The 24,293-nt window shown below is 46.0% G+C and overlaps 1 protein-coding gene across 3 annotated transcripts in view; it reads right to left on the reverse strand.

The window, feature by feature from the left end:
* The window catches only part of IQSEC2 (IQ motif and Sec7 domain ArfGEF 2), a 171,472-nt gene that overhangs the window by 140,854 nt on the left and 6,325 nt on the right, over nt 1-24,293 (reverse strand). For all 3 annotated transcript variants that reach the window (XM_066613970.1, XM_066613969.1, XM_066613973.1), the window contains exon 2: nt 4,674-4,703. In XM_066613970.1, the coding sequence (XP_066470067.1) occupies nt 4,674-4,703 (30 nt within the window). The remainder of the gene's footprint in view (nt 1-4,673; nt 4,704-24,293) is intronic.

Genomic DNA, 24,293 nt, shown 5'->3' on the forward strand with positions numbered 1-24,293 from the left:
TGATTGTGCTGTATGATGTTTAAGCCTTCCCTAAATGTCATTAAAGCAAAAGCAAAGAGATATTTCTTTGCTGTCAGAGGAAACCTCTGTAAAGCTCTGGGGTTGAGAACCCTAGCTTGTTTCTATTTCCCTACCAGAACAGAAGACAGCAGCCCCAATCACTGTGGCTCAAATCCGCCCCCCCCCCTCCAAATTTACAAGTCTAGCCCAATTCTTCATGCTATGTAATGCTGGAAATAGCAACACAGACACACATCCCAGTTCCTTCTAACAACTGACAATAGAAACCAGGAGCCTAAGCTACAATTTCCCTGTCTCTGCTCTAATCCACAAAACTTCAGTTCCTTGCCAGAGCTTGGAATAGAAAGATATTTTCCTTAGCTAATCAGTAAAGTAATTATTGCTTATGCATGAACATATGTACTAGTGTGCAGACAGGCAGGCAGGCAGACAGACAGACCTGGTCTCTATATCTCTGCTATGTGGACACTGCTAATTGTCACTAGACTTCACAGATGTATCTTCCTTTTTACAAAATAGCAGCTCAAAGCAGCTGAAAGTTTAAATGCCTGAGGGCCTTTCTTAGGGAAAATTCTGCATAGGTATGCCATGAAGGGTGATCTCTGCAAAGTTGTTATGGGAGGGGAGGGAGGGAGATAGAAAGATGCTTTTCCCCACCTAAGTACAAATATTAAGTCCCGAAATGATGACATTATCTGCATGACTAAAGGCCCAATCCTATCCAACTTTCTAGCACCGGTGTACCTGCAATGCAGCCCCAAGGTGAGAGAACAAATGTTCCCAAACCTTGAGGAGACCTCCGTGACTGCCTTCCCACTACAGGATGCAGCGAGCGCCCCATTGGCAAAGCTGCACCGGCACTGGAAAGTTGGATAGGACTGGGCCCTAAGTCAGCAGCAAAGTGAAAAATTGGATCCTGGTATTTGAGCACCAGAAGACCCTTTTGCTTCCATAAGGTAGCTTTAAAAGCCTCCTCAAGCAACTCACAAAACAGGCAACTCAAATTGTCACATTCTGTGCAAAGCTCCACCTGTAAACCCCCAAGGGAATACAGTATTCTCTTTTATCAGCACTAGCCAACACACAAAAAAGCTCTTATGAAACCAAACTGCAGCTGGGAAAATATAGACATAATCTGAAAGCCACAGGGATAATGTTACCAAAACCCTTTATGGCACAAAAGAATTCCATGTTACTGGAAGCGCAGACAAAGGAGAGTCGATAAAAATACATTGTGGAATGCCTACAGACCACAGTGTTTTAATTCTTCATATTGTGCTTTCCTTCTTCCACTGGCTCCACCACGATGGGCTGCAGTACCTAGCAGTTACAACCAGCATTCTTGCTCTTCTCTCTACAATGGTCCCCGGTATTATGGGAGTAGCCAGCAAGGGCTTTGAGTCCCAGTGCCATTCAACTGACATGGCTCATTTCCAGCTGAACATGGCTAGATCAGTGGTGACCAATTCTCAGCACATAGGGCTTGCCCCACAAAGTTGTTGGAGAGGAGACCCACCTTAAGGCCTGCATGGAATAGTGGTTACAGTATTAGATTTAGATTGAGGAGACCTGAGTTCAGCTCACCACTGACAGGGCATTGGGCTAGTCTCCATCTTTCAACTTTATGACTTTATAGGAATATTATACCAAAAAAATGGGGAAAATTCATGCATGCCAATTTGAAGCTCCTTGGAGGAAATGGAAATGGGGTGGAAATATAGTGAATATAATGGATATAGTCCCCAAAGTTTTTAGCACCTGGCCCACTTTTTAAAATGACACTCTATCAAGACCCACCTAGCTTTACAATACTAAAAAAAATAGTTACACCTTACTAGCTGCTCAAGGCTTTGATTTTATCCTTTTTACTATGTTTTATCCTTTTCACACCTTCTGGAGTGTTTGTTGAGCTCCATATTCATTGGATTAGGACCATTTTGGTGGCCTTGCATTCTCCTTCATATGGCCTTCAATTAGGCTTGAGGCACATTGCCTACACACTTGGGTGGGTCCGTTTTGCTTTCCATAGGGCTCAATACATTTACTTTGTCAGCTTGGAGGGGGAAATGTCCTACTGAAGTGTTTTTTGGGGCCTGCGTTCATAGGATCAGGACCATTCTGGTGGTGCTGTGTTCCTCTCGGCCTGGCCTTTGAAGTGAACTAAGGCACATTTGCCTATTTAAGAACACATGCACATATGTGGCTCATTTTCATTTTTCATAGGGCTCAATATATTTCCTTGTCAGCTATCAGCTTGTCAGTGTCATGACAATAATCAGGTCACAACCCACAGTTTGGGAAACACTGGATTAGGTAAACAAATAATGACTGCAACCCAAATGACTGCTTTCAAATGGGAACAAGAAGAGAAGACTTTTCTTACCTCTGTGGTAGCTGTTAAGTACTCCCCATACATTCCTACTGCAGCAGGGGCTAGAATAGATGGATGCTCCCCAGGCATGTCAGCTGACATGTCAGCGGAGCATCTGCCAGAGGCCTTGCACTGGGCAAGTGGCCTACATTTGGTTAAAGTCCCTGAGAACAACTCCAGATAACAAGCCACTCTGGACTCTTCACAGATCCAACCCCTACTCCCTACAACTTCTGCCCCCAGTTGTTCACAGATGCCTTAGGGCCCAATCCTATCCAATTTTCCAGCACCGGTGTAGCCACAATGCAGCCCCAAGGTAAGGGAACAAATGTTCCCATACTTTAAGGGGGCCTCTGTGACTGCTGCCCCACCACAAGATGCAGTGCATGACCCATTGGCACAACTGCACCGGCACTGGAACACTGGATAGGATTGGGCCCTTAGTCAGCCAGGCATCCACAAGACCACATGGGGAAAGACAACCAATTAGAGCTGAGCAGCACCCAAGCCGGTAGACCACTGGTTCCCAACTCATGGTCCGAAACTCAGAGAAGTGGTCCACAGAGGGGAAAAAACACCACTTTTGATTACTTCCAGTGTCTCACTGAGCAAGCACTCTGCAATGGACCACCAGAGGCTGTGGGCAGTCCTTTCTCTTCCCTCTCTGGTAGTCTGTGTGGGAGCACTCACTCAGAAGACAATAACCCATGGACCATGAGAGAGGGCACTGCCCATAGCCAACAACAAAAGCAACAACCCACAAATCTTCTCTATAAATAATAAATCTAATACATCCCTAATAATCCTTCTCTAATTATTACAAATTTAATTATGCTGGGGGGGGGGTCGGGGAGTTGGATATGGTCCACAATGATTCCAGTTTTTGCTTTAGTGGTCTGTGGGCTCTTAAAGGCCGGGAACCACTGCAGTAGACAGAGAATGAAGCAGGCGTTATACAGGCAGTGGCAAGGTGGTGGAGTGTCAGTAGTGGACAGTTTCACCACTGTCTGATGGTGAAGGAAACGTTCCTGTTAGTGCTGGAGAGGACCCATGTGTCCCAGGCCAGTTGACCCATATCTGCAGCAGCAGCAGCAGTACCCACCAGCACTTAAACTCAGACACTGGTCTCCATGTATGGATTATGAGGGGGAGTCCCCTAAAAGACTTCTGGTCTTTGCCTAGGATATACAAAAACCACAGCAGCACTAGTGATCCTGGCCCACATGACGCCCATGGCCAAGAACCACAGAATCTCCCCCCCCCCAGGACACTGCTGTTCTCCTCCTTACCGGTCAGTCCAGAGCCTTGTGCAACGTCCTCTGGCCCTCTGAAAGCTTTCTGAAGCCTCTGGAAGGCCTTTAAGCATTACTTCCTGTTCCATCAGAAAATAGGAAACCGTTTAACGGCCCTCCGGAGGCCTCAGAAGGCTTTTGGAGGGCCAGAGGATGCCGTGGGAGGCCTCCCCAGCCCTAAGAAGGGCAGGTGGCAGTGGCAGATGTGTGGCGGGGGACATGGATGGCAGTGCCGTGCTAACAGGCCTCACAGGTGTGGTGCCCTAGGGCATTTGTGTGTCCCCCCCGGCCCCCAGGAACACACCCAGGAACGCACAGCAGCCTACCAGGTGCTCATCCAACCTATTTACCTCTGACAGTGGAAACAGAGCAATTGTCAAACACCTGGCAGGCTACAATACATGGCTGGTGGCCTTCATTCACTTTGGTGGGTCACAAAGTATGCAGGCCTGCCTCAGCCCCACTAGGACCAGCATATTAAGAGTCCCATCCCCCACTCTGGCTCAGCCTCTTATCTCTTCTTTCACCAACCTAACTTTGCTTAGCTGCTTGAGTAATGTACAGCAGTATGTATTTAATGGTGATAATCATAATCATTATTGATAACAACCCCCAAAGATTTGGTTTAAGCATCCTTTCCTACCATCCCACATCCTATACTACCCCACCCTATAACCCAACCCTCTGGTTCTCAGGATCCCCCATTCCCTCCATGGGCAATGGCACACATCTTTGTTCTGTCCATTGGTTTACAATGTCATGAGTTCAAGTCAGGCCACATCCAAGGATTAAATCTTTCTCCATGGAAGAAGAAACCCAAACTCAGAAAACAATCCAGGGAAGAGTACATCTAGTAAACCAGGCAGGGCTGTGGGTGGGATGGGGGCAGTAGGGGATGGGATGGGGCAGAGAGTTAGAATCTCATTTCAAAAGTTATAGGGAAAGGGCAAAAGACAGGAAGAGATTTTATTTTTTAAAATCTGACTCACCTCACAGTTCTTGAGTTTTCCCCATCGGACCTGCAAAGCAAAGAAACAAAAAGAACGTCAGAACAGAGCTAGGATCAGAAATGCTGCTTGAGTTTGGGGCTGTGGTGCTGGTGGTGGCTTGGAAGAGGTGTGTTTAGCATGTGGTCACATCCAGTTTTATGAGGACTATTGAGATTTGGTTGATAGCTCTGCCTATAAAAGATGTTTCAAGGGAACTAGTGGTGGAGGAAACAAGAGTGAATGGGAACACCAGGTTTTGTTAGTGCCTCTCTGTCCCTATCAGTACTGAGCTGAAATGCAGGATTCCTTTCACCTTCCCCCCTGCAAGGAGCCTCTGGTTTGGCAGTGCCTACAAACACTCCTTCAAAGTGATAACTGCTCCTCCCAAGGGGTGATCTGCAGGACAACACATAAGGTGATTTGTCTCCTCCTCTTGGGAAATACTGACCTTTTAAGCCCTTCATGGTTTGAGTCCAGGTTACTGAGGGACTTCTTTTCCCCATATACTCCGGCCCACCCTCTTAGGTCATCTGAGGGGGTTGTCAGTAACCTTTGACCCAAGTTAGAGGGACAGCAGCACAAGGGTGAACCTTCTCTGTAGTGGCGCCACAATTATGGAATTCCCTGCCAGGGGATTTAAGAACTACCCCCCTCACTCATGGTCGTTTGGTGAGGGCACAAAAAGGTTTTGTTTCATTTGGCATTTGGGTGATGGGTTGATGTCTGCCCTCTGTAATAGTGTTTTGATTCAAATAGTTGCCCCCCCCATGATTTTATTGTTTTTTACTAATGTTTTAATCATTGTTTTTATTGTTTTATTTATTGTTTTGTATAAAATTTTACTTATGTTTTATTTAATGTTGTTTTTTATTTTATTGTTCATTTTAGTGTGGAACTTTGTATGGTGCCTTTGGTATTTGCTTTGGCATGGGAAATTGGGTTGCACTCAGGATGCCATGGCAGCCATTTTTTGTGCCGCAGCAGTCCTATGCTCAGGGCAGCTCCAGATTTAGTGAGTGAGTTGAGTGAGTGTGTGCATGCATGCTTTGGTCTGAAAACACATGGTTCACAACCACTTTGCTAGTGTAGCCTGGATGAGTACATGGGAATCCCACGTATGCCGCTTTGAGCTCCACAACTGAAGATAGAAAAGATAGAAATATAATAAAGAAATAAATACACCCAATTCCAATTGATGACTATCCCAGCCATGTTCTACCCTTGTTCTAACAGTTCTTCTAGCCTCCCAGCCTGATCCATAATCCCCTCCATTGCTACTGTAGTTCAACATTCAATATTCAGCATGAAAGGGAATGTATTTTCCTCAAGGAAGTGAAGATAGTGAGTGAGCAAAACAGGACATGTTTGCTCCACCCTCGACAGTAACACAAGGTGATAGAGAATAAAATAGGAGACAGGTGAAATGTTGCACAAGAGAATGTTCACGGGAAAAGCCCTGCCTCATGGTGCATATTTTACTTCCTGTTGGCCATGGCAAGTTGGTCATGTACATGCCACTCAGCCACAGGCCTGGCACTGGAAATTTTATGGTGGGGGAGGGGCCTGACTGTCATCATGTACAAGGGATGGGAGGAGGGCCAGATTCTTAGTCAATGTGGAAAGCAGAGGTAAGCAGCGTTTCCAAAATGTGTTTGTACTGCTTGGTTGTATTACAAATCAAGTGCCTCCCCCCCCCCCAATCATTCTTCTGCAGCTCAGAACATTAAACAAGATCTGAGCATGCTCAGACAGCATTCAGCAGGCCAAGGGCACAAAGCTAGTTGCTTTGTAGGTGTACGCACAGAAATTATTTAAGATTAACTGCTTACTTTTTATGAAATTTTCAGTGATTGCCATGAACTGTCTGATCAGACCACTCAGCCAAGGAGCCTTTTATCTGGCAAGTATCTTCTCTATCTGGGCCAATCAATTATCTTGATTATTTCTTGCAAATGTTTTATGACGTGATTCTTGTCCACCATCCAGATCTTCTCTTATTTCTGCATACTGGGTTGAGGACAGGAACAAGGGACAGAGAGCTAAACGTCTTCATAGATCTCTGCCATGGCTGGTACTATGAGATGGCTGAAGGGCAACACTTGCGATCCTGGCCCCTGTGCCATCCAGGGCCAGGACCACAGAATGCCAACGCCCCCAGGAGAATGTCCCCACGGCCTACCCCCACCCCATCTAGGGGGCCTTCTGAAGACCAAAAGAGACAGTACACGGCCTCCTCTGGCCCTCAGAAGGCCTAAAACCCTACTTCTGGTTTCTGGACAAAAACCGGATGTGACTTTTAAGCCCTTAGAAGGCCTTTGAACAGCCAGGGAGGCCCTCCAAATTTATGTTTTTTCCTAACAGGCCAAATGTTGGGGGAAGTAAATTTACACCTGGAAAACTTCAGCTATTTTCTACATACTTATAGATAGAGGAAAACTGTCTCCTAAGAGGGCATGTACGAACATGGCTTCCTGACAAGGTTGTGGCCCAGTAGTTCTCACTTAGAAGTTAAGCCACATGACTTGGCAGAACATATTTGAATTCATGCAGTGGCCAGGGGGAGACATACAAAGCCATTGCAAAAAACCAAAGCAACAAATATCTCAAGGCATTTAAAAATCAAGGAACACTTGCTTCTGGATGCATGCAGTTTTTCCCCCCTTAAAACCCATTCAGCCTTCCAAAAGCCAAGCCATGTCTTTGCCTAAACTGAAAGAACTGCTTACTTAAACCGGTTGAACAAACATAAGGTTTTAAGCTGAGCCAGGGCCCAACAGGCTTTAACATGCCAATTTGTAATGAAATAGTTCACCTGGAAATGGGAAGCACTAACTTATGACCATGTGCAGAGTATTCCTCATCACTTAATCACTTAATAGTACAACCAGACTCCATATTCTGACTCCATATACCTCCAGGTGTGTGTTTAGACAGGTGAGAGTGTGTCATCCAAACAACATCCAAGTGTGTCATCCAAACAACATCCACTTTACACTTTTCATCTTAAAATTTTAACTGACAAACCGATCCTCAAAATAACCAGATAGAAAGCCAGGCAATGCAGAATGGTGTTGCAAAGTCAGTCTGGCTTGTCACCACAGAAAATTCACAGTTTGGCTGAGTGTAGAAGCAGGGGGTAGTGTAACATCTCCCCTAAACCTTACACTTAACAGCCTCATTCAATTTTTAAAAAAATTTAAGCTAACTGGAAAGTCGCACAAGAAAATGAAACTCCATACAGGACCAATATACTGATCCCTAAGACTTTCATTTAAATTAGAAAGATATTCATAGTTGGAAAAGTGAGCTCAAAATATTTCATTGGGCTGGGAATAGGCGTCTGTCTTCTCAGTATGCAACAGAGGGTAGGGACCAGGATGAGGGCTTCTGAGAGGAATTTCATCAGGGGGTACAAGGTTTCTTTTGGGCCCTGTTGCAAAGTGGGGGAGAGGTGAAACAGAGTGGGGAGGGGGGTGACAGGCAAGCAGAAAGGGGGAAAGGAAGGGCAAAACAGGATAAGGGGGAGGGCGGAGACAACTTGAAAAGTCTTTGGAGCCCAGGTCCAGCCGCGGACCTCCGCAGCCCCGCGCCAGAGGCAAAGCTCTGCGATGGCACCCCCTGCAGGCTTTTGCCACCCCCGGAAGAATTCCCCCCCCCTACTCACCAGAGGCTCACGGAACCTCACACAAACTCCTCCAACGACAGGGAAACTTCTGTGAGGTTCCCCGGTGCTGTAACCGGAAGCACAGTTTCCACCCCCATCGGGAGCCTTAGAGACGCTTCTGCGGGGTCCCAGCAGCCAGCGCCTGGGGCTTTTGCCCCGTCCCAGTTGCAGGCACGCAACTGACCAGGTCTACCCACACATGTGGCACCGGCAGCTAGGCACAGTAATACAGAAAACCAAACACATTCCTAAGTCTCTCTAAAACCTTTTAAAGATAGAAAATCAAGCAGAAAATTAGCATCATCCTATTTAGGCTCACACTAGAATGGAAAGTGTCCTGTTTGCACCAAAAACGTGTAGCCCCTCAGCTGTGTCCCTGAGCACCTATATACTCCTTCAATGTTCCTTCAATGCATCCACAAGCCAAAGAGCTACAATAGCCGGCCAGTTTCCCTCCCAGATTTGACACTGTGTTAAGGAGTGTCCTGTATGAATTCCTTGGCCCTGCATATATTGCTTGCCAGTAGCTGCAGCCGCATGCTAGTGGTATTGTCCCCAGCTTTCCATGTGGGCAACAAGTTTGAGTAGATAAGGAAAATGTAAGTTCCCAGGAAATTTCTGGATCCCCTTTTTGACCCTGGGCCTGGGCACAAATTACCCCCTTTACCCCCCTCTCCTAGGCCCTGACTAGGATTCAAAAACTAGTCAGGATGAGACAACCCTAATATAAGTAGAGGGAGAGGGAGTATGATAGTGGGTTAAGGAGAGGGAGAGGAGTACGATAGTGCAATCCTAGGCATGTCTACTGAAAAGTAAGTTCCACTGTGTTCAGTGGAACTTACTCCCAGGAAAGAGCACACAGGATTGCAGTCTGAGTGAGCCATGCAATGACTTCAGTTGCCTAGTCTCTCTTTGGAATTGAGCCAGACAACAAATCCCATAGAGCCAGCTCCACTGAGCAGATGATTAGCTGGTTTCTCTCAGCCCAAGAAGCAGTCTTTGCCTTTTTCAGGGGGAAAGCTTATAGTCCGCAAACTGGCAAGTAGGACTGTGGCTAGAAGTGTGAACTGGGCTTAAATGGCCCTGCTAGGTTAGTATGACTGCATTCCAAAGAGAAAGGCAGCCTGAGTTATCACTTGATTTATTTTACAGGTTTCCCTCCCAAACAAACAAGGTTATGGAGTTGTCTGTAATCTCATTTCTCCCTCCCACACCTCTTTGACTTGGGAAGGCTCAATTCTTCCGCCCATAACATGTTCCTTGCAAGCAGAAGCAACAGCCCCATATTGGGTCTTTCTGGTTTCCTAAAGCCATCCTCAAATACACTGTAACTCAAATTATCACCATGATGTTCTTGATAAATGTCAAGTCACTTATATTCTATCTGCTTGTACGCAGGTGTGCACACGCACATAGCGCATACAAAGATGTTTCTTTAAACTGAAGCAATCATCCAGTCACAGGAATATCAAATAGTAACATATTTACATTCTTCTTGTCTTATTTGAACAAACAGAACAGTCCAAGCAACACAGTTGGTAAAGCCACACGGTGCAGCCTTTGACGTACCATGCCTCTTCAGATGGAAGTGACTTGTCTGAATCGGCACCCTTGTTATGTGAAAATCCCGTTTCCTTTTAAGTTGTGATTTTATATCTGGTTATGTTATTATGGACTAAAATATCATACAGGCCAAGCAAACAAGCCCAATTTCCAAAAACCCTGGTAAAAGTCACAAGTTTACACAAACTCCAGCTCTCCATGCACACAGCAACAAAGACTTTAGCAGCAAAGTCTAAAGGGCAAATTGTTGTCTCAATCACTGTAAATCGTTGTTTAAATATTTCCTATTGCTATAGCTTGATCACTCTTAAGTACCGTATGCAGATTTGAACAGCCAGCTACGCCCCCCCAGGAGGCCAGCCTTTGCTGATAGCTGACTCCTTGTTCATCCTTTTTCTTGCATGCTCCAGTGTCCCACTGTGTGTAGTGAGCATACGCATCCAGGACAGCTCTAGGCCACATCCGGGTCATTCAGGTCAGCAAAAACCCTTAAAAGAGAAGGCTGCCATGTGCTCCCTCTCTCTCTCTCTCTCTCTCTCTCTGGCTGCCCTCCAAGGCAGAGGTCCTCCATAGGACTCTTCCCCCCTTGCATCCAACTGCTCCTCAGGACAGGTAACTATATCTTGCGTCTGGAACCTTTTCCCTGTTTCCCCCCCTTTTTTCTCCCCTTCTTTCCCCATCTTTAGTCAGCAACTGGGTTATGCAGACCAGGGACCCCTAAAATCCTTCCCTAAAATCTGTCTTTTTCTGATCTCCTCGGAATGCACCAAATACACTCCACACACAACCACCATGAAAGTTAGGTACTAGGATTCAAGTAGACATATACTTACCATTTTTCCATGTGCATTATGTATACCTGTGTATTTTTGCAATAAAAATATAATCCTATTGAAAGTTATCTTTCTCCCAGTCTCTTTTCAAGCTAAAAAGGAATTTCTTTGCATTACGCCTTCTTGTTATCTAGCCTGCGATCCTGAAGTTCCCAAAAGGGTAATATAATAATTCCCCTTAAAACATAACAGCCCTTTTTGGCAGCACCCTTGTATTTAAAACATGACTCCCTGTACACAAAAAGCTAGCAAACAAGGGAGAAGGCTTCTAAGCATGAGGACCAGTGGCTATTTTTCTTGGAACAAAACCAGCACCAGGACAGCAACTGAAGACAGGGACCCCTTCCTGGATCAGATCCAACTGATGGCCACATCAGTCTGCCTGCAGTCCCAGGTGAGCAACGCAGTTGATGGAAGCCAGCCATGCTCTTGCTCTTGAGTCTGGTCCTCATGCACGTGCGGGTCTAGTTCACGGAAACAGTTACTAAGCTGGTCCTGCTGTGTCCCAAATGATGGTTTACATGAGGGCAGCAGGCTGGTTCCCTGAAAACAGGTGCTGGAGTGGCAGGGGGAAGAGGTTCTCATTGCATCCCTTGACTACCTGGCACATGCCTGCTGCCCTGACACATGCCAGCTTCACCATCTGCTGCTGGCTGCCAGCCTCAGAGAGGGCACAAAAAAAAAAGAAAACTAGCCAACCTGTTAAGCAACTTGAACTCAGCAGAACTTATTTACCCAGATTGGCCAAAGGACCCAACCTGCCTTGGAGTTTGCCTTCTGGCCAGGTATGTAGGAGATGGCATCAAGAAAGGGGAAAGGCCTGAATGGGAAACCTGTTATCCAGGCTGGCACTGCTACCATTTGCTAGATACTGCAGCAGTGCTGTAAAGGGCACATGAGGTTCCAGCTTGCCTTCTACATTCCCAAGGGCCATGTTCACTTCCACTCCACAGGCCAATTATGCATCCAGATACTGATCTCTGCTAGGGGCTCTGTCAGGGAGAAAATTGACAAAGTGTACCCTGGGGGAAGAGGGAAATGAGACACAGCATCATCTATTAGGGGTCTTTCCAATCAAGATCCACTTGCACCATCACCACCACTCCAAATAACTCTGTTCTTCCTTCCCCTTCCATTTGAATCTGCTGCTTCATCTGATTTGAATTCACTTCCTTCCCCGTTCTCTGTGCCTTTTCCTTCTCTCTCTCTGTCCTAGCCAAGACTGCCAGAAAGCCTTCCCTGGCTAGACAAAATGCATCACTCCAGAAAGCATGAGATGAGAGCTCCTGTGTTAATAACTGCTGCTGTTTCCAAAGGCTGCAACCTCTACCCAGATGGGTGAAGGAAAACAAATACAGCTGCAGTGTGCAAGGGCTGAATTAACCCTCAGTGCTGGTCAAAGAAGGCAGTTTGCTGTGGTGAAAGCTCCCTCGTACACACACTCATGCATACAAGCACACACTCGCATACAGACTGTTAGAGTTGGGCTTATCATGTTGGTCAAAGCTGATGACATTTCACACAGCCCCAGGCAGCAAACAGTAGCCTCCCAGTGTCAGCAAACTGGGGTTTCCTGGCAACCCTCCAAGTCACGGAAGGGGGCTGGCTGCTGAAACACTACAGCTGAAAAAAGACTGCTCAGAGCCAGCCAACCAGCCAGCTGCCCAATCTGGGACAGAGTTAGATAATTAAATTTCCCCTAAAGAGTCACAGCCTTATCCACTATCCCTGAGGCTGCGGATCTGTAGTCCTCAGGCCTGGGCTGGCTCCCTTCTCTTGCTTGCCTTAGCTAATTAATCTCCTTTATGTAAATTAGGACTGGAGCTGGCATCTCTTAAATTCATCCCCAAAATTCATTTTTTCCACTCCAGTAGAATCTTGCTCCTAAAGAACACAGGTTCAACAGGCACCTGCTGGAGATATTCTAGGGCAGTGGTTCCCAAACTGTGGGTCACGACCCATTGATGGGCACAACCTGCATTTTGTTGGGTCTCCTAGCAGGCAAGCAGAGCTTCCAGTGAAAACATAGATGATGGAAGAATCAGATAACTATAGGGAGATAAATGTTGACGCATCTTTTTTCTGGTTATCATGACATGTAAATAAAAAGATTATTTCTTTCTAGATTTTTTTTAAGTCTTGTAAACCTAGGTGGGTCCCAGTAGAGAGTTGTTTTTAAAAAAGTGGGATCACTTTTTTAAAAAGTGGGAACCACTAAAAAGTTTGGGAACCACTGCTCTAGGAAGATTTCCTACCATAGGCAGGGGGTTGACCTTGTGGGTCCCTTCCAACTCTATGATTCTACAAATATTCACTTAGCCGGCAAGGTTGTTGTAATGATTGCAAGATCAAACTTGTGCAGTGTCCCAATTCTTATCAGTGATTATTCCCCTTCTATCACCAATTTGGTGGCGGAATTTTTAGCGGTAGTTGCTAAGGCAAAGATCAGAAGCTAATACCCCATAAAGTTGCATTTATTTGCTGTGTTATAATGTTATTGCTTGTGGATTTCCAGTATGCCAATAAAGGTTTATCGAAGTAAAGTACTTGTGCAGTGCTTTGACACTCAGAAGGCTACACACACACTCAGTACTATTAGGACTAGCTCTTTTGATTTCAAGAATACATACTTAAAATAATATCATATGGATTGGCTGGTTTGGAATAACTACTGTATTAGCCATCAGGGTGACTGAAGGGTAGAAAAAGCATAGACCTTCCAAATGTTCCAGAAGCAGGTCCAAGGAATATAAATAGTGAGTTGGGTCCAAGTACAACCAGAGTTCTCATCATCATTCCCTAAGCCCCCACATAACCAAAAATAAAAGCTACAGACTTAATAAACTGCGTTGGGACAGAAGCACTGTGTATCATTTTGTAAACCAACCAACAACATGTCTACTCACAAGTAAATGCCATTGCATTCGATGGGTCTTGCTGCCTGCCAATTGTACAGGACTGCAGCCCAAAATAATATGGGGGGGGAGTTCCTTGAAGTGCATGCTTGTGCATAGAATGAGGATTCTAAGTGACTGCACATACGGGAACCAATGAGTTCCACTTAGCACTAGTATAGATGAATTAACACTGAGTAAAAGATTGTGAAGTAAAAGGTTGTGTGCATAGCTGAAGCCACCGTGTTGATTCTTCTCCAGAGCTTGGCTTCCTGTGTGCCAAGGGCTCTGCCAAGTGCATCGCAGTTCTGTCCTGCTGCGGCCCAGCACTCCCCTGCTGCAAATCAAACCTTACTGTCCATGTCACAGCCAGTCAGCCAGTTGTAATGGAGGTATTCTCTGATTGAAAGTGACAGGATGGATGCAAAGCTACCATCTAGCAGTAGCAAAAGGAGCGGTTGTGGTAACAGTGCTGGAAAAGCTAGAAAATATGTATATATATATATTGCATAATAGTTCTCTGTGGCAGGCGTGCCATAAAACTGCAAGCTACCTTTGCTTCTAAAACCAACAGCCTACAGGTATCTCTGCCAACAAGCCCTGCTGCATTTCCCATCAGAAAGCAGAGCATGGGACAGCACACACTGAGTCCTTGAAGTACAAGCTCTCATAATATCACAGCCGTTGCTGGGTGAGTCAGCACCACCTCGTGGTTTGCCTCCTGGGATCACTCTCAGTCCCATGCGCCTGCTGCTTCCTTCACCTGCCAGCGCCCTGGGCTGGTTGTCTCATTTCCTTGCATCACTGCACGTTCAGATAACTTCTTTAAAAACAAACCTGATTGTTGACACCTATAAGTAGGCATGGCCTCTAAAGAAGAGGCTGTAGCTCAGTGGTAGAGCTCTTTTATGCACAGAAGATTCCAGGTTCAATCCATGGCATCATCAAGTACACCTGGGAAAGATCCCTGTCTGAGACCAGGAAGAACTGCTGTCAATCAATGCAGGCAATACTGAATTAGGTAGATCAAGGGTCTGACTCGGCAGAAGGTGGTTTCCTATCTGCACATATGGCTGCACAAAGCACAGGAGTGCCTATTACCAAAAGGAAAGCAAGTGAGGACCTAGACGGAATATTGAGAGGGAAGGGGATGAGGCAGCGGTCTAACAGGTTCTCTTTAAGACCAAGCAGGCCTGCACAACTTGTAACCCACCAGCTACACATTATGATCTCCCTGTGCTCAAACACTTTTCAAACTGCCATTTAGCCTGCGATGGCAAATGCAGGGTATTTTGTGTGGGCTTCTTCCTAAGTTCCTGGCACTGCACATGGCTGGTGAGCTGCATGGGTCACAAGTCGTACTGATCGCATGGCAGAACTGTTCTTTGATGGTTTTGCTTTAGACTGCATGTAAGGGACTGCTTGGATAAATGTTCCTGCAAAGAAACCCTCCCTGAAAAGGTGTTGGGGCCCAGGGCAAAGGGTTCTAGCCTAGCTTTCTCCTTCCACATGCTGGATTTCTATGTATGGAAATGTTTATTTGCTGGGGATTTATTCTTGCAATTATTTCCCTATGCCATCTGATATGGTACAGTCCAGGAACGGTTTTACCACCTAATGAGCTGTTTGTCTAGAAAACCTTTCAAGTTGGCTTGATGGAGCTCCACAGGGTGCCTACTGAAGAACAGCATTCTATAAAGATGTTGAGACATTGTTAAAAGCCAGAAAAATCAGAACCCTGTGTACATATAAGGGGGAAGGGTTTATCTCTCCAACAAGACCCAGGTACTAAGAATGCCTGGGTTCTATATCTATCTGTCTAGGCTCCGGAGGAGAAATTTCACAATCACACCACCATATGTTACCCCTTAATTAACACACTTTAAATAATGCAGTCAGGAAGTCTAATGAGGTCACAATTAATGTTAACAAATGGTAAAGTGATTCTTAATCCACTAGTTTTCAAAGTAAGGAATCCTGAGGATCTTTGGAATTTTTATCAGAGGTTTCTCAATCAGAAGAAAAATAACAGTAGAATAGATTCCCTGGCAGGCAATTTGCCCACCACTACTGATTTCCCACAGTAATGTGTTTATCCACAGGGAAATAAATATTAGGTGTGCTCCAGGGCACATTCTCCATCCACATGAAGCTACAGTGAGGCCCAGTAGGCCTGACCAGCATCCCATGTGAGCTGAACATGTGCTCAAGAACGTTTCCCAGAAGTCTGTGCAACACAGAGAAGTCTCTGCAGCACACAGGGTCTGAAAACTACTGCTCTCACCCACTATTATTATTATTATTGACAGAGCCAGAAATGGCAGGATTACATTTTGAAACATAAAATGTGATTAGGGAGGAATCCCAGCTGCACAGAAGGTTAGATACCTGACTGTTCAGGATGCAGTTAGCAATCTGGTTACCATATTTAATCTACTCACTATCAAAGAGACTAAGAGCCCAATCCTATGCATGTCTACTCAGAAGTAAGTCCCATTAGCATCAATTGGGCTTACTCCCAGGAAAGTGTGGATAGGATTGGGCTGTAAAAAGTCAACTTGTCAAAACAAGGATGTCATTCAGAAAGCAATTAACACCTTTCTATAGCCTATTTGTGAAAGTTTCCTCCATATTAATCTATGTTTGTCAAACAAATACACTGTCCTCACTAGAACAATTAATTCCCTGCCCAGATCAATGGCCTATCAAGTTCAGAGCCTCCTTTAATACCCATTAAGTACTGTCACTTTAATCACCTGCCAAGGGGCCCTACCTGCTGTTTGCTATGTTATCCTGTCATCTATGAGAGAAGTAGGGCTCAAGCATCTGATGGGCTGGCATGTCACTGACCACTCACAACTTCTGACTTCTACAAAAATATCCCAAGCTTTGAAGCCTGGCTTTAATAAATAACATTAAGATTAAGTTGACCACTAGCAATTACTAGAGGTGTTTGGAAAACTTGTTATTTACCTTACTCAGAAAACCCATTGTGGTCATTGACTTAGGCTGTAATCCTGTTTTACTCACCAGAAACAAACACCTCTAAGGATAAAATAAGCTAGCTCATATTTGTTGCCTATCATTGCAAAGCCCAATTCTGGGCCTATGTTTATGAGTTTTTAAAACAAAATATAGTTTAAAGTTCATCCTGGACACTTTTTAACTGGTGAAAAGACTGGTCCTCCAAACTCGTACATAGATCCTTGCACATTAAAAACTAGCATATCAGGGAGAATGCAAAACAAGTACCCTTCTACTTAATCTGCCAGTTTTCTCTGTGGAAGGAATTGTTTTGTCTGTGAAGAAAAATTCTGTCACATGAGGCCTGAACTTGCAGAGAGAGAGAGACAGAGAGGGAGAGAGAGAGAGGAGTGCAAGAGATGAACCCACATTAATTACCTCACTTATAATTCCAGGTTTCTCTGAAGTTTGACTGAGCTGCAAGAAAAGACAAGCAGGGATCAATGTGCTCCTTTTACCTTTTCCTGTCCTTTTGTGACTAAGCTGTGACTCCCAGTTTCTGTCTGAGGGCCAAGTTACATTAAGCACATCATTAGAGCAGATCCAGAATGGGACAGTGAGGGGAGAGAGGCTTCAATCCTTTGCTCTACCCCCCCCCCATCCAAATGGACTCCCTTCCTCCTTCTCCAAATCCCTCCAAGAAGAATGTGCTATGGGCTCCAGTGCCAGCACAATCTGACCTGCTGGAGATCTGGCAACAGAGAACAAGCTCCAGAATTCTCTGTAACACTCAGGTCTTACATGGCAGACATGACAATGTGTCCTTGGAAGATAAGTAGCAGTGGAAAGGGTTCCCAGAAGACAAAAAGTTCAGAAATCACTGTTTTGTGGAACAGTGATCTGTTTCTCAGTGATGTTCCAGGGTGGGGGACGAAGTTTTGCAAGGTGCCTCAACACCGTGTAAGCTGCCCCTCTCCCTCACCATCACAACTATTCCTAGCAGCAACAGCAGCATGGAATGTTGTTATGCACAACAACATGAGAGGCTCTGGGACTCAACACTGCCTGGAAGTCCTTCCCACTCTATCCACCTCCAATGTCAGTGTCTGAGGGCACAATCCTAAGCAGGTCTACTCAGAAATAAGTCATATTGTATTCAATGGGACTTACTCCCAGGAAAGTGAAGTTAGGATTGCAGCTGGACTCTTGTAACTCAGAGCCCAATACTATCCAATTTTCCAGGGCCGGTGCAGCAATACCAATGGAGTGTATTCGGCATCCTGCAGTGGGGGGACAGTCACACAGGCCTCAAGGTATGGGACCATTTGTTCCCTTACCTCAGAGCTGCATTGTGGCAGCACCAGAGCTGGAAAATTGGATAGGATTGGGCCCTCAGTGGGGAGGAAAATATACTCTATACATACTCCATTATACTATTGTGGAGTATTGTGTCCAGTTCTGGTCACCGCATCTCAAAAAAGACATAGTGGAAATGGAAAAGGTGCAAAAGATAGCGACTAAGATGATTACGGGGCTGGGGCACCTTCCTTATGAGGAAAGGCTACGGCGTTTGGGCCTCTTCAGCCTAGAAAAGAGACGCTTGAGGGGGGACATGATTGAGACATACAAAATTATGCAGGGGATGGACAGAGTGGATAGGGAGATGCTCTTTACACTCTCACATAATACCAGAACCAGGGGACATCCACTAAAATTGAGTGTTGGGCGGGTTAGGACAGACAAAAGAAAATATTTCTTTACTCAGCGTGTGGTCGGTCTGTGGAACTCCTTGCCACAGGATGTGGTGCTGGCGTCTAGCCTAAACGCCTTTAAAAGGGGATTGGACAAGTTTCTGGAGGAAAAATCCATTATGGGGTACAAGCCATGATGTGTATGCGCAACCTCCTGATTTTAGAAATGGGTTATGTCAGAATGCCAGATGCAGGGGAGGGCACCAGGATGAGGTCTCTTGTTATCTGGTGTGCTCCCTGGGGCATTTGGTGGGCCGCTGTGAGATACAGGAAGCTGGACTAGATGGGCCTATGGCCTGATCCAGTGGCCATACACATCATGGCTTGTACCCCATAATGGATTTTTCCTCCAGAAACTTGTCCAATCATAGACAAGTTTGCATAGGACTGGATTGCATAGACAAGGATTGCATAGGACTGGGCTCTAGGCCATGCAAAATGATTAAAGGTGCCAGTGCCTCTGACCTCTTCTAACAGCCCTGCTCTTTGACTCCTTCACAGGTTCAGTCTTAGACTTTTTGAGGCCGTGACTCTGGGAATAAATCTGAATTTCCACCAGAGATCACCCACAGCTCTCTTTAAAGAACACCTCCACTTCAAACTGGGGGCCAGATTTTAAACCATGCACTAAAGAAAAAAAGGTCTGCAGCCCATTCTTCTTTCCCCTCCTCCCTTAAACAAATCAATTCACTTCTAACCCAACTGGAAGCCACACTCCCTGGGAGGGGCACTGGCCTGCTTTTCTAAGCATCATTAAGTCCTGAAGCACCTGTGGCTCTCACTGCTGGATGTAAATAAATCACACCAAAAAAATCTGCTGAGCCATCTTCTCCCTAACAGCTTGGGAAGCAACTGCATGAAAGAACATTTGCTAAGTAAGAGATTTTGCTTCTCTCCCCCCCCCCTTCTTCTGTTCCAATTTAGAGCTTCCTCCTGACCAGTTGGTTCTAAGGGAGAAGAAAAGCAGTGTTTGGATTTTGAAAACCCATTTTTAAAAAATTGTAACTGCTTGATGTATCACTTCTATATATGCCTGTAGTTTTTATTTTCATGATCTGGTTTATTTTATTTCATTTCTATCCCACACTTCCTCCAAGCAGCTCAGGGCAGCATACATGGTTTCCCTAATTTTATTTTATCTTCACAACAGCCCTGTGAGGTAGGTGCAGCTGAGAGTTAATCACTGCGTTCATGCTCAGCCTGTGAGTTTCAGAGCTGAGGAGGGACTTTATAACTCCTGGTCTCCACAGGCCTAGTCTGGTACTGTGGATAGGCTGGCTCTTGGCCCTGGGCATCAAAGTGCATAACTCATTCTCAATTCAAAATTCACTTATGCAACACAGGGTTTGGTGCATGGAAGTGGAGAAAGATGGCCTGTAATAGCACAATGCAATGCATGTGTATTTTTTGGAAAAGCCCCACATAGGATTGTGGATCTGGGTGTATAACTCTTTGACATGTATTCAAAGGACACTTGCTGTCAAAAGCCTACATGAGCATATCTAGACAGGAAAGCAACTCTCCCAACAATGCCTAGAAGGATCTCTCTTCAGCAGCCAGAAAGTACTTGAAGCAGCCTCCAATCTCAGCAAACCTGGATGATAAGAGAGGACAGCCCTCATGTGCATAACAGAAACTTTAAGCTCCCTCTGAGACCCTTACAGCAAACTTCTGGTTTTTCAGTCAGCCTGAGGTCAGAAGGTTGCATTGGTGATTAACACCAAATATGGAGTAACTTGGCAATGACTTGGTGGAACTTATTTCTAAGGAAATGTGCAGCACTGTTTGAGTGAAATTGTATGCATGCTTATTTACTGAGGAAGGAATTTCCAAATGCATTTCCAATCCTACAGAGGTAGGATTGGTCTGTCAATAAAAAACAAAACTGGGCACTCTCCAGATTGGAAAAGGGCTGATGGCACCATTTGGGACCAGGTCAGGCTGTTTTGTAAATTGATACCTTGTTTCATCACTGCTTCTTGCTGGAGATGGCTGGGTGAACAGCTGCTGAGCAAGCTCCCAAGAGCATGCAAAACTGCTTCATGCCAAGAGTTGCATCACACACTGAAATGACCCACACTGCCAGCCAAAACTGATGTACCACATTACTGTGCAGCTCCTGAGGCATGTGCATGTTTGCATAACAAGTGGCAAGAGGGATGTTAAGTGCTGGAGGGTACAGGGAACTGCATGAGAAGTCCCACCACTGCTCCACAGGGACTGTATGAGCAACAGCTCCCATGGAGGCAAGGAGAAAAGTTCCTTGGCCCAGTTCAGACTCTACCAACTAAAGGCTGGTCCACATAAAAACGTATATCACCTGATGTCTCATCACTTGATTACTCAATGTTGACTTGCAGATGAATGTGCTATTGTGTCCGAAGTGCAATGTGACAGTTCTTCTACGGGTCTGATCAATGACAGTTCATTAACCATGCAGACCAACACTTGATGCTTCAGATATCAAAGGACAGATACGTATGTGTCTCCTGGCCACTAGGTCTGCCACCAGTTACAGCTCTCATGTAGCTGACAGCCCAAGCCTATCTCGGCGTAGCCACTGGGTGCAGCAGTGCCAAAATGGCAACTGCTGTATCCAGCGGCCCCACTAAGGCCACTTTCATCCCCTTCTCCCCAAGGAAAGCCCAAGGCGCTGCAATGGGGTTTAACTCTGCGCCAGCAATTTTGCCAGCACAGATGAGAGAACCTTCATGTCAGGATTTTCAGCCCGACACAGAGGATAAGATCCAGTGGAGCAGGGCTGCATCAGTCCCACCCCCTCCTGCCCTTCCCCCACCCCGGAACACTTTCCCCCCACCCTGAAAACTTACACCACCACCCGGTGGTACACTTACCTCTGGGCACTCCCACAGCGTCCTCCATCCAGCACTGGAGTTCAGCGCTGGCTTTAGCACTGGACTGGATTGGGATTGGGCACTAGCGCCAGACTGGATCACAGAAATTGCAAGCTGGGCAGTATGGTGAGGTGGACACCTAGCAACTACCTGCTTTCTCCCTTCTGGGACCAGGAAAATGACTGGCACTAAGCTTTTAGTAATTGTTAGGGGTGGAGAGTGAAGACAGCAAGCATTCCTCACCTGAAGAACACGCTGAGGCTTCTGCCAGGATTCCATAGAAACCTGATGCCAAGCTTGGTCTGCATTGCCAGTGCTAACTGCATTTATGTACCCATGTATTTGCATGCCTCCAGACAGAGCCGAGTCTACCACTCAGGCAGACTAGGCAAATCCTGAAGCAGCCACATTCAATCCAGAGGCAGCACATAAGTCCAAGTCCTTGTGGTGCTTCTGGCATCACTGGCTCCTTGCATGAACTCCAGAATGTGATACTTGCAGGGGCTTTCAGCTTGAGTATGCAGGGCAGGGTCTTGGGGCTAGCCCTGATGCAGGGGCACCCAGGGCTAATTAGACAACATTACACTAATTTTGTGGCTGCTAAGAAAAATGGCGCCATACATCTCATTCCCCTTCACCCTTCTAGTAAAGTGTCCTACAGTGCAATCCTAACCTGTGCTGGAACAGGCACAGGTGGCCTTGCACTGTATCCAGCGCAAGTTTGGGGCTGACTGTGGGCCAGCCTGGGGTAAGGGGAAATAATTCCCCTTACTACAGGTAACATCACAGCAGCCCTAATAGAGGTGGTGCAAATCCAAGCAGCCCAGAGCTGTCCCAGGCTGCTTGGAAATGGGGCTAGGATCTGACATAAGTGCCGGATCCTGATCTTGCTTCCTGCTTCCTGCCCGCCCACCAATGGGCCCGCCCACCACCTGCCCTCTCAACTGCCCCAAAACACCTCCTCCCTGCCTTCCCCATGCTCCCACAGACCCCTGTGCCAGCCTAGAAAGGCCAGAACAAACTCACCTGTCCCAGTGCCTGTGGTGGCATGGGGAGGCTGGCGCACATCCTCGTACCAGCCTCCCCAACTCAAATTGAGATGTAAACATGCCCTACAGCACGTTTGTGATCATCCTAGGCTGCGCCAGCCCAAAGGTACTTTAGGATTACGCCCTTAACATCACAACATTCTTGTTCCCACTCCCACTTCTTGTCTGAGCAGCTGAGGAAATGCAGAACATGATGCATTCAAGCCACTGGTAAGTTCTACTAGATGTTTTAGAGCAGACATCTTCAAGAGGTGCGTTGCGACCCTCTACCTCTCCTTCGCTTCCAGTTGGCCTGGAAGGAAAGAAGTGGCAGAATGACACAGTAGTCACACACATTCACTGGCTGCCACTGGACACGAAAAGAACTCTGGCAGGATGGCTGAATACTCACCCCCCCCCCACTTGCTCACAATCTAGGACAGGGGTGTCCAAAATTTTTGGCAGGAGGGCCACATCATCTCTCTGACACTGTGTCGGGGGCCAGGGAAAAAAAGAATTTCTATTTAAAATTTGAATAAATTTAAATAAATGAATATATTAAAGATGAACTTATATATATAAGAACTTATATGAATGAATGAAGGTCTTCCAATAGCTCACGGCCTATAAAAGTCCATGAACAAACCAAGGCTGGGCTTTCCTTTGCTGCCACTACTGCATCACAGATGTGAAACAGCAAGCAGAGGAGGGAGCCCTCATCCCACATCTCACAGGAGAGGTCAAATAGTCGCCCTCACTGAGAGCAATTGCATCAGGCCAGTGTGGGCTCCAACAAATTTCTGGAGGGCCAGAAGCTCATTGGAGACTGGGGGCTGCATTGGGAGTCCTCGAGGGCAAGTGGCCCCAGGGCTGGGGTTTGGGCACCCCTGATCTAGGATACTGCAGATGAGTCCAATGTAACAGGTTGGAATTCTCTTGACAAAGAGAACCACTGCTTATAGGCAGGAGGAAACTAGACATAATAACCACAGAATTTAAAAACAGACTTTCTAACCTTTATGATATAAAACAGAATCATTAAGCAGACAATCCATCAATCCGTTTCTCTCCAGTAATTAGAAAGGCTTCACACTGAGAAAGCGACCCCTCCCTTCACCAATGCAAAGTGATTATCTTTCTTTCATGTGCTCAGGGGGAAGGCAGGGGTTGCTTGGAGTGAAGTTGTTCTAAGTACCTGGAGAGAAAATGATTGAGGGATTGTCAGCCAGCTGCCCTCTCTCGCATAAAAGAGGCTATTGTTAGACTTTTTTCCTTTCATTGAAAATGCACTTCTCATCATTTTGAGATAAAACTGCAGGTAAAAAAATCTGTGGATAATTAAGTTATACCAGTAATAAGTTCTTATTCCAGGGGAATAACTTATTCCTTCCAGGGGAATTGAGAACTACTCCCTCCCTCATGGCTTTTTGGTGAGGTCTCAAAACACGCCTGTTTTGTCTGGCATTGCTGAGTGGATATTCACCCTCTGTGCCTCTAAAATACTGTTATGACTTGATTGCTTCTCTGGACTAAGGGGCCAGTCCTGCTCAATGCATGCTGGCTCACCACCGGGTGCACACTGTCGCAAACGTGCCTTAAGGCACATTTGCAGGCCTTAGCACCAACCCTTGGGTCATGAGAATTGTCCCCTTCTCTCAAGGAGATGTGGTGGCTGCCTGGGGCATGCTGGATGCAGTGACAGCCATTTTCGGTGCCACTGCAGCCCCACACACCAGGCAGCTCAGGATTGGGCTGTAATTTGTTCCCCCAATGGCTCAATAAGAACAGTTTCGTTTTACTGTTTTGTTTCTATGTTTCAGTTTTATTGTTAAAATTAATGTTTTTAATGTTTTGTTTGATTCTCTTTATTGGTTTTCTTTTTATCTACTGTGATAATTTGTATATTTATTATAAAGCTTTGTAAGCCACCTTGGTAACTCTACGGCATCCTGTATGATATGGGCAGCCAGATCCTGCCCAATGGCAGCCTAATGGCCATTACAAATGTGCCATAAGGTATGTTTTGGCGACTGCCAGATGAGTGGAGTCTGTAGGGAGGCTTGTGCCA

Source organism: Tiliqua scincoides, chromosome 2 (genome assembly GCF_035046505.1).
Source record: "Tiliqua scincoides isolate rTilSci1 chromosome 2, rTilSci1.hap2, whole genome shotgun sequence".
NCBI lineage: Eukaryota > Metazoa > Chordata > Lepidosauria > Squamata > Scincidae > Tiliqua > Tiliqua scincoides.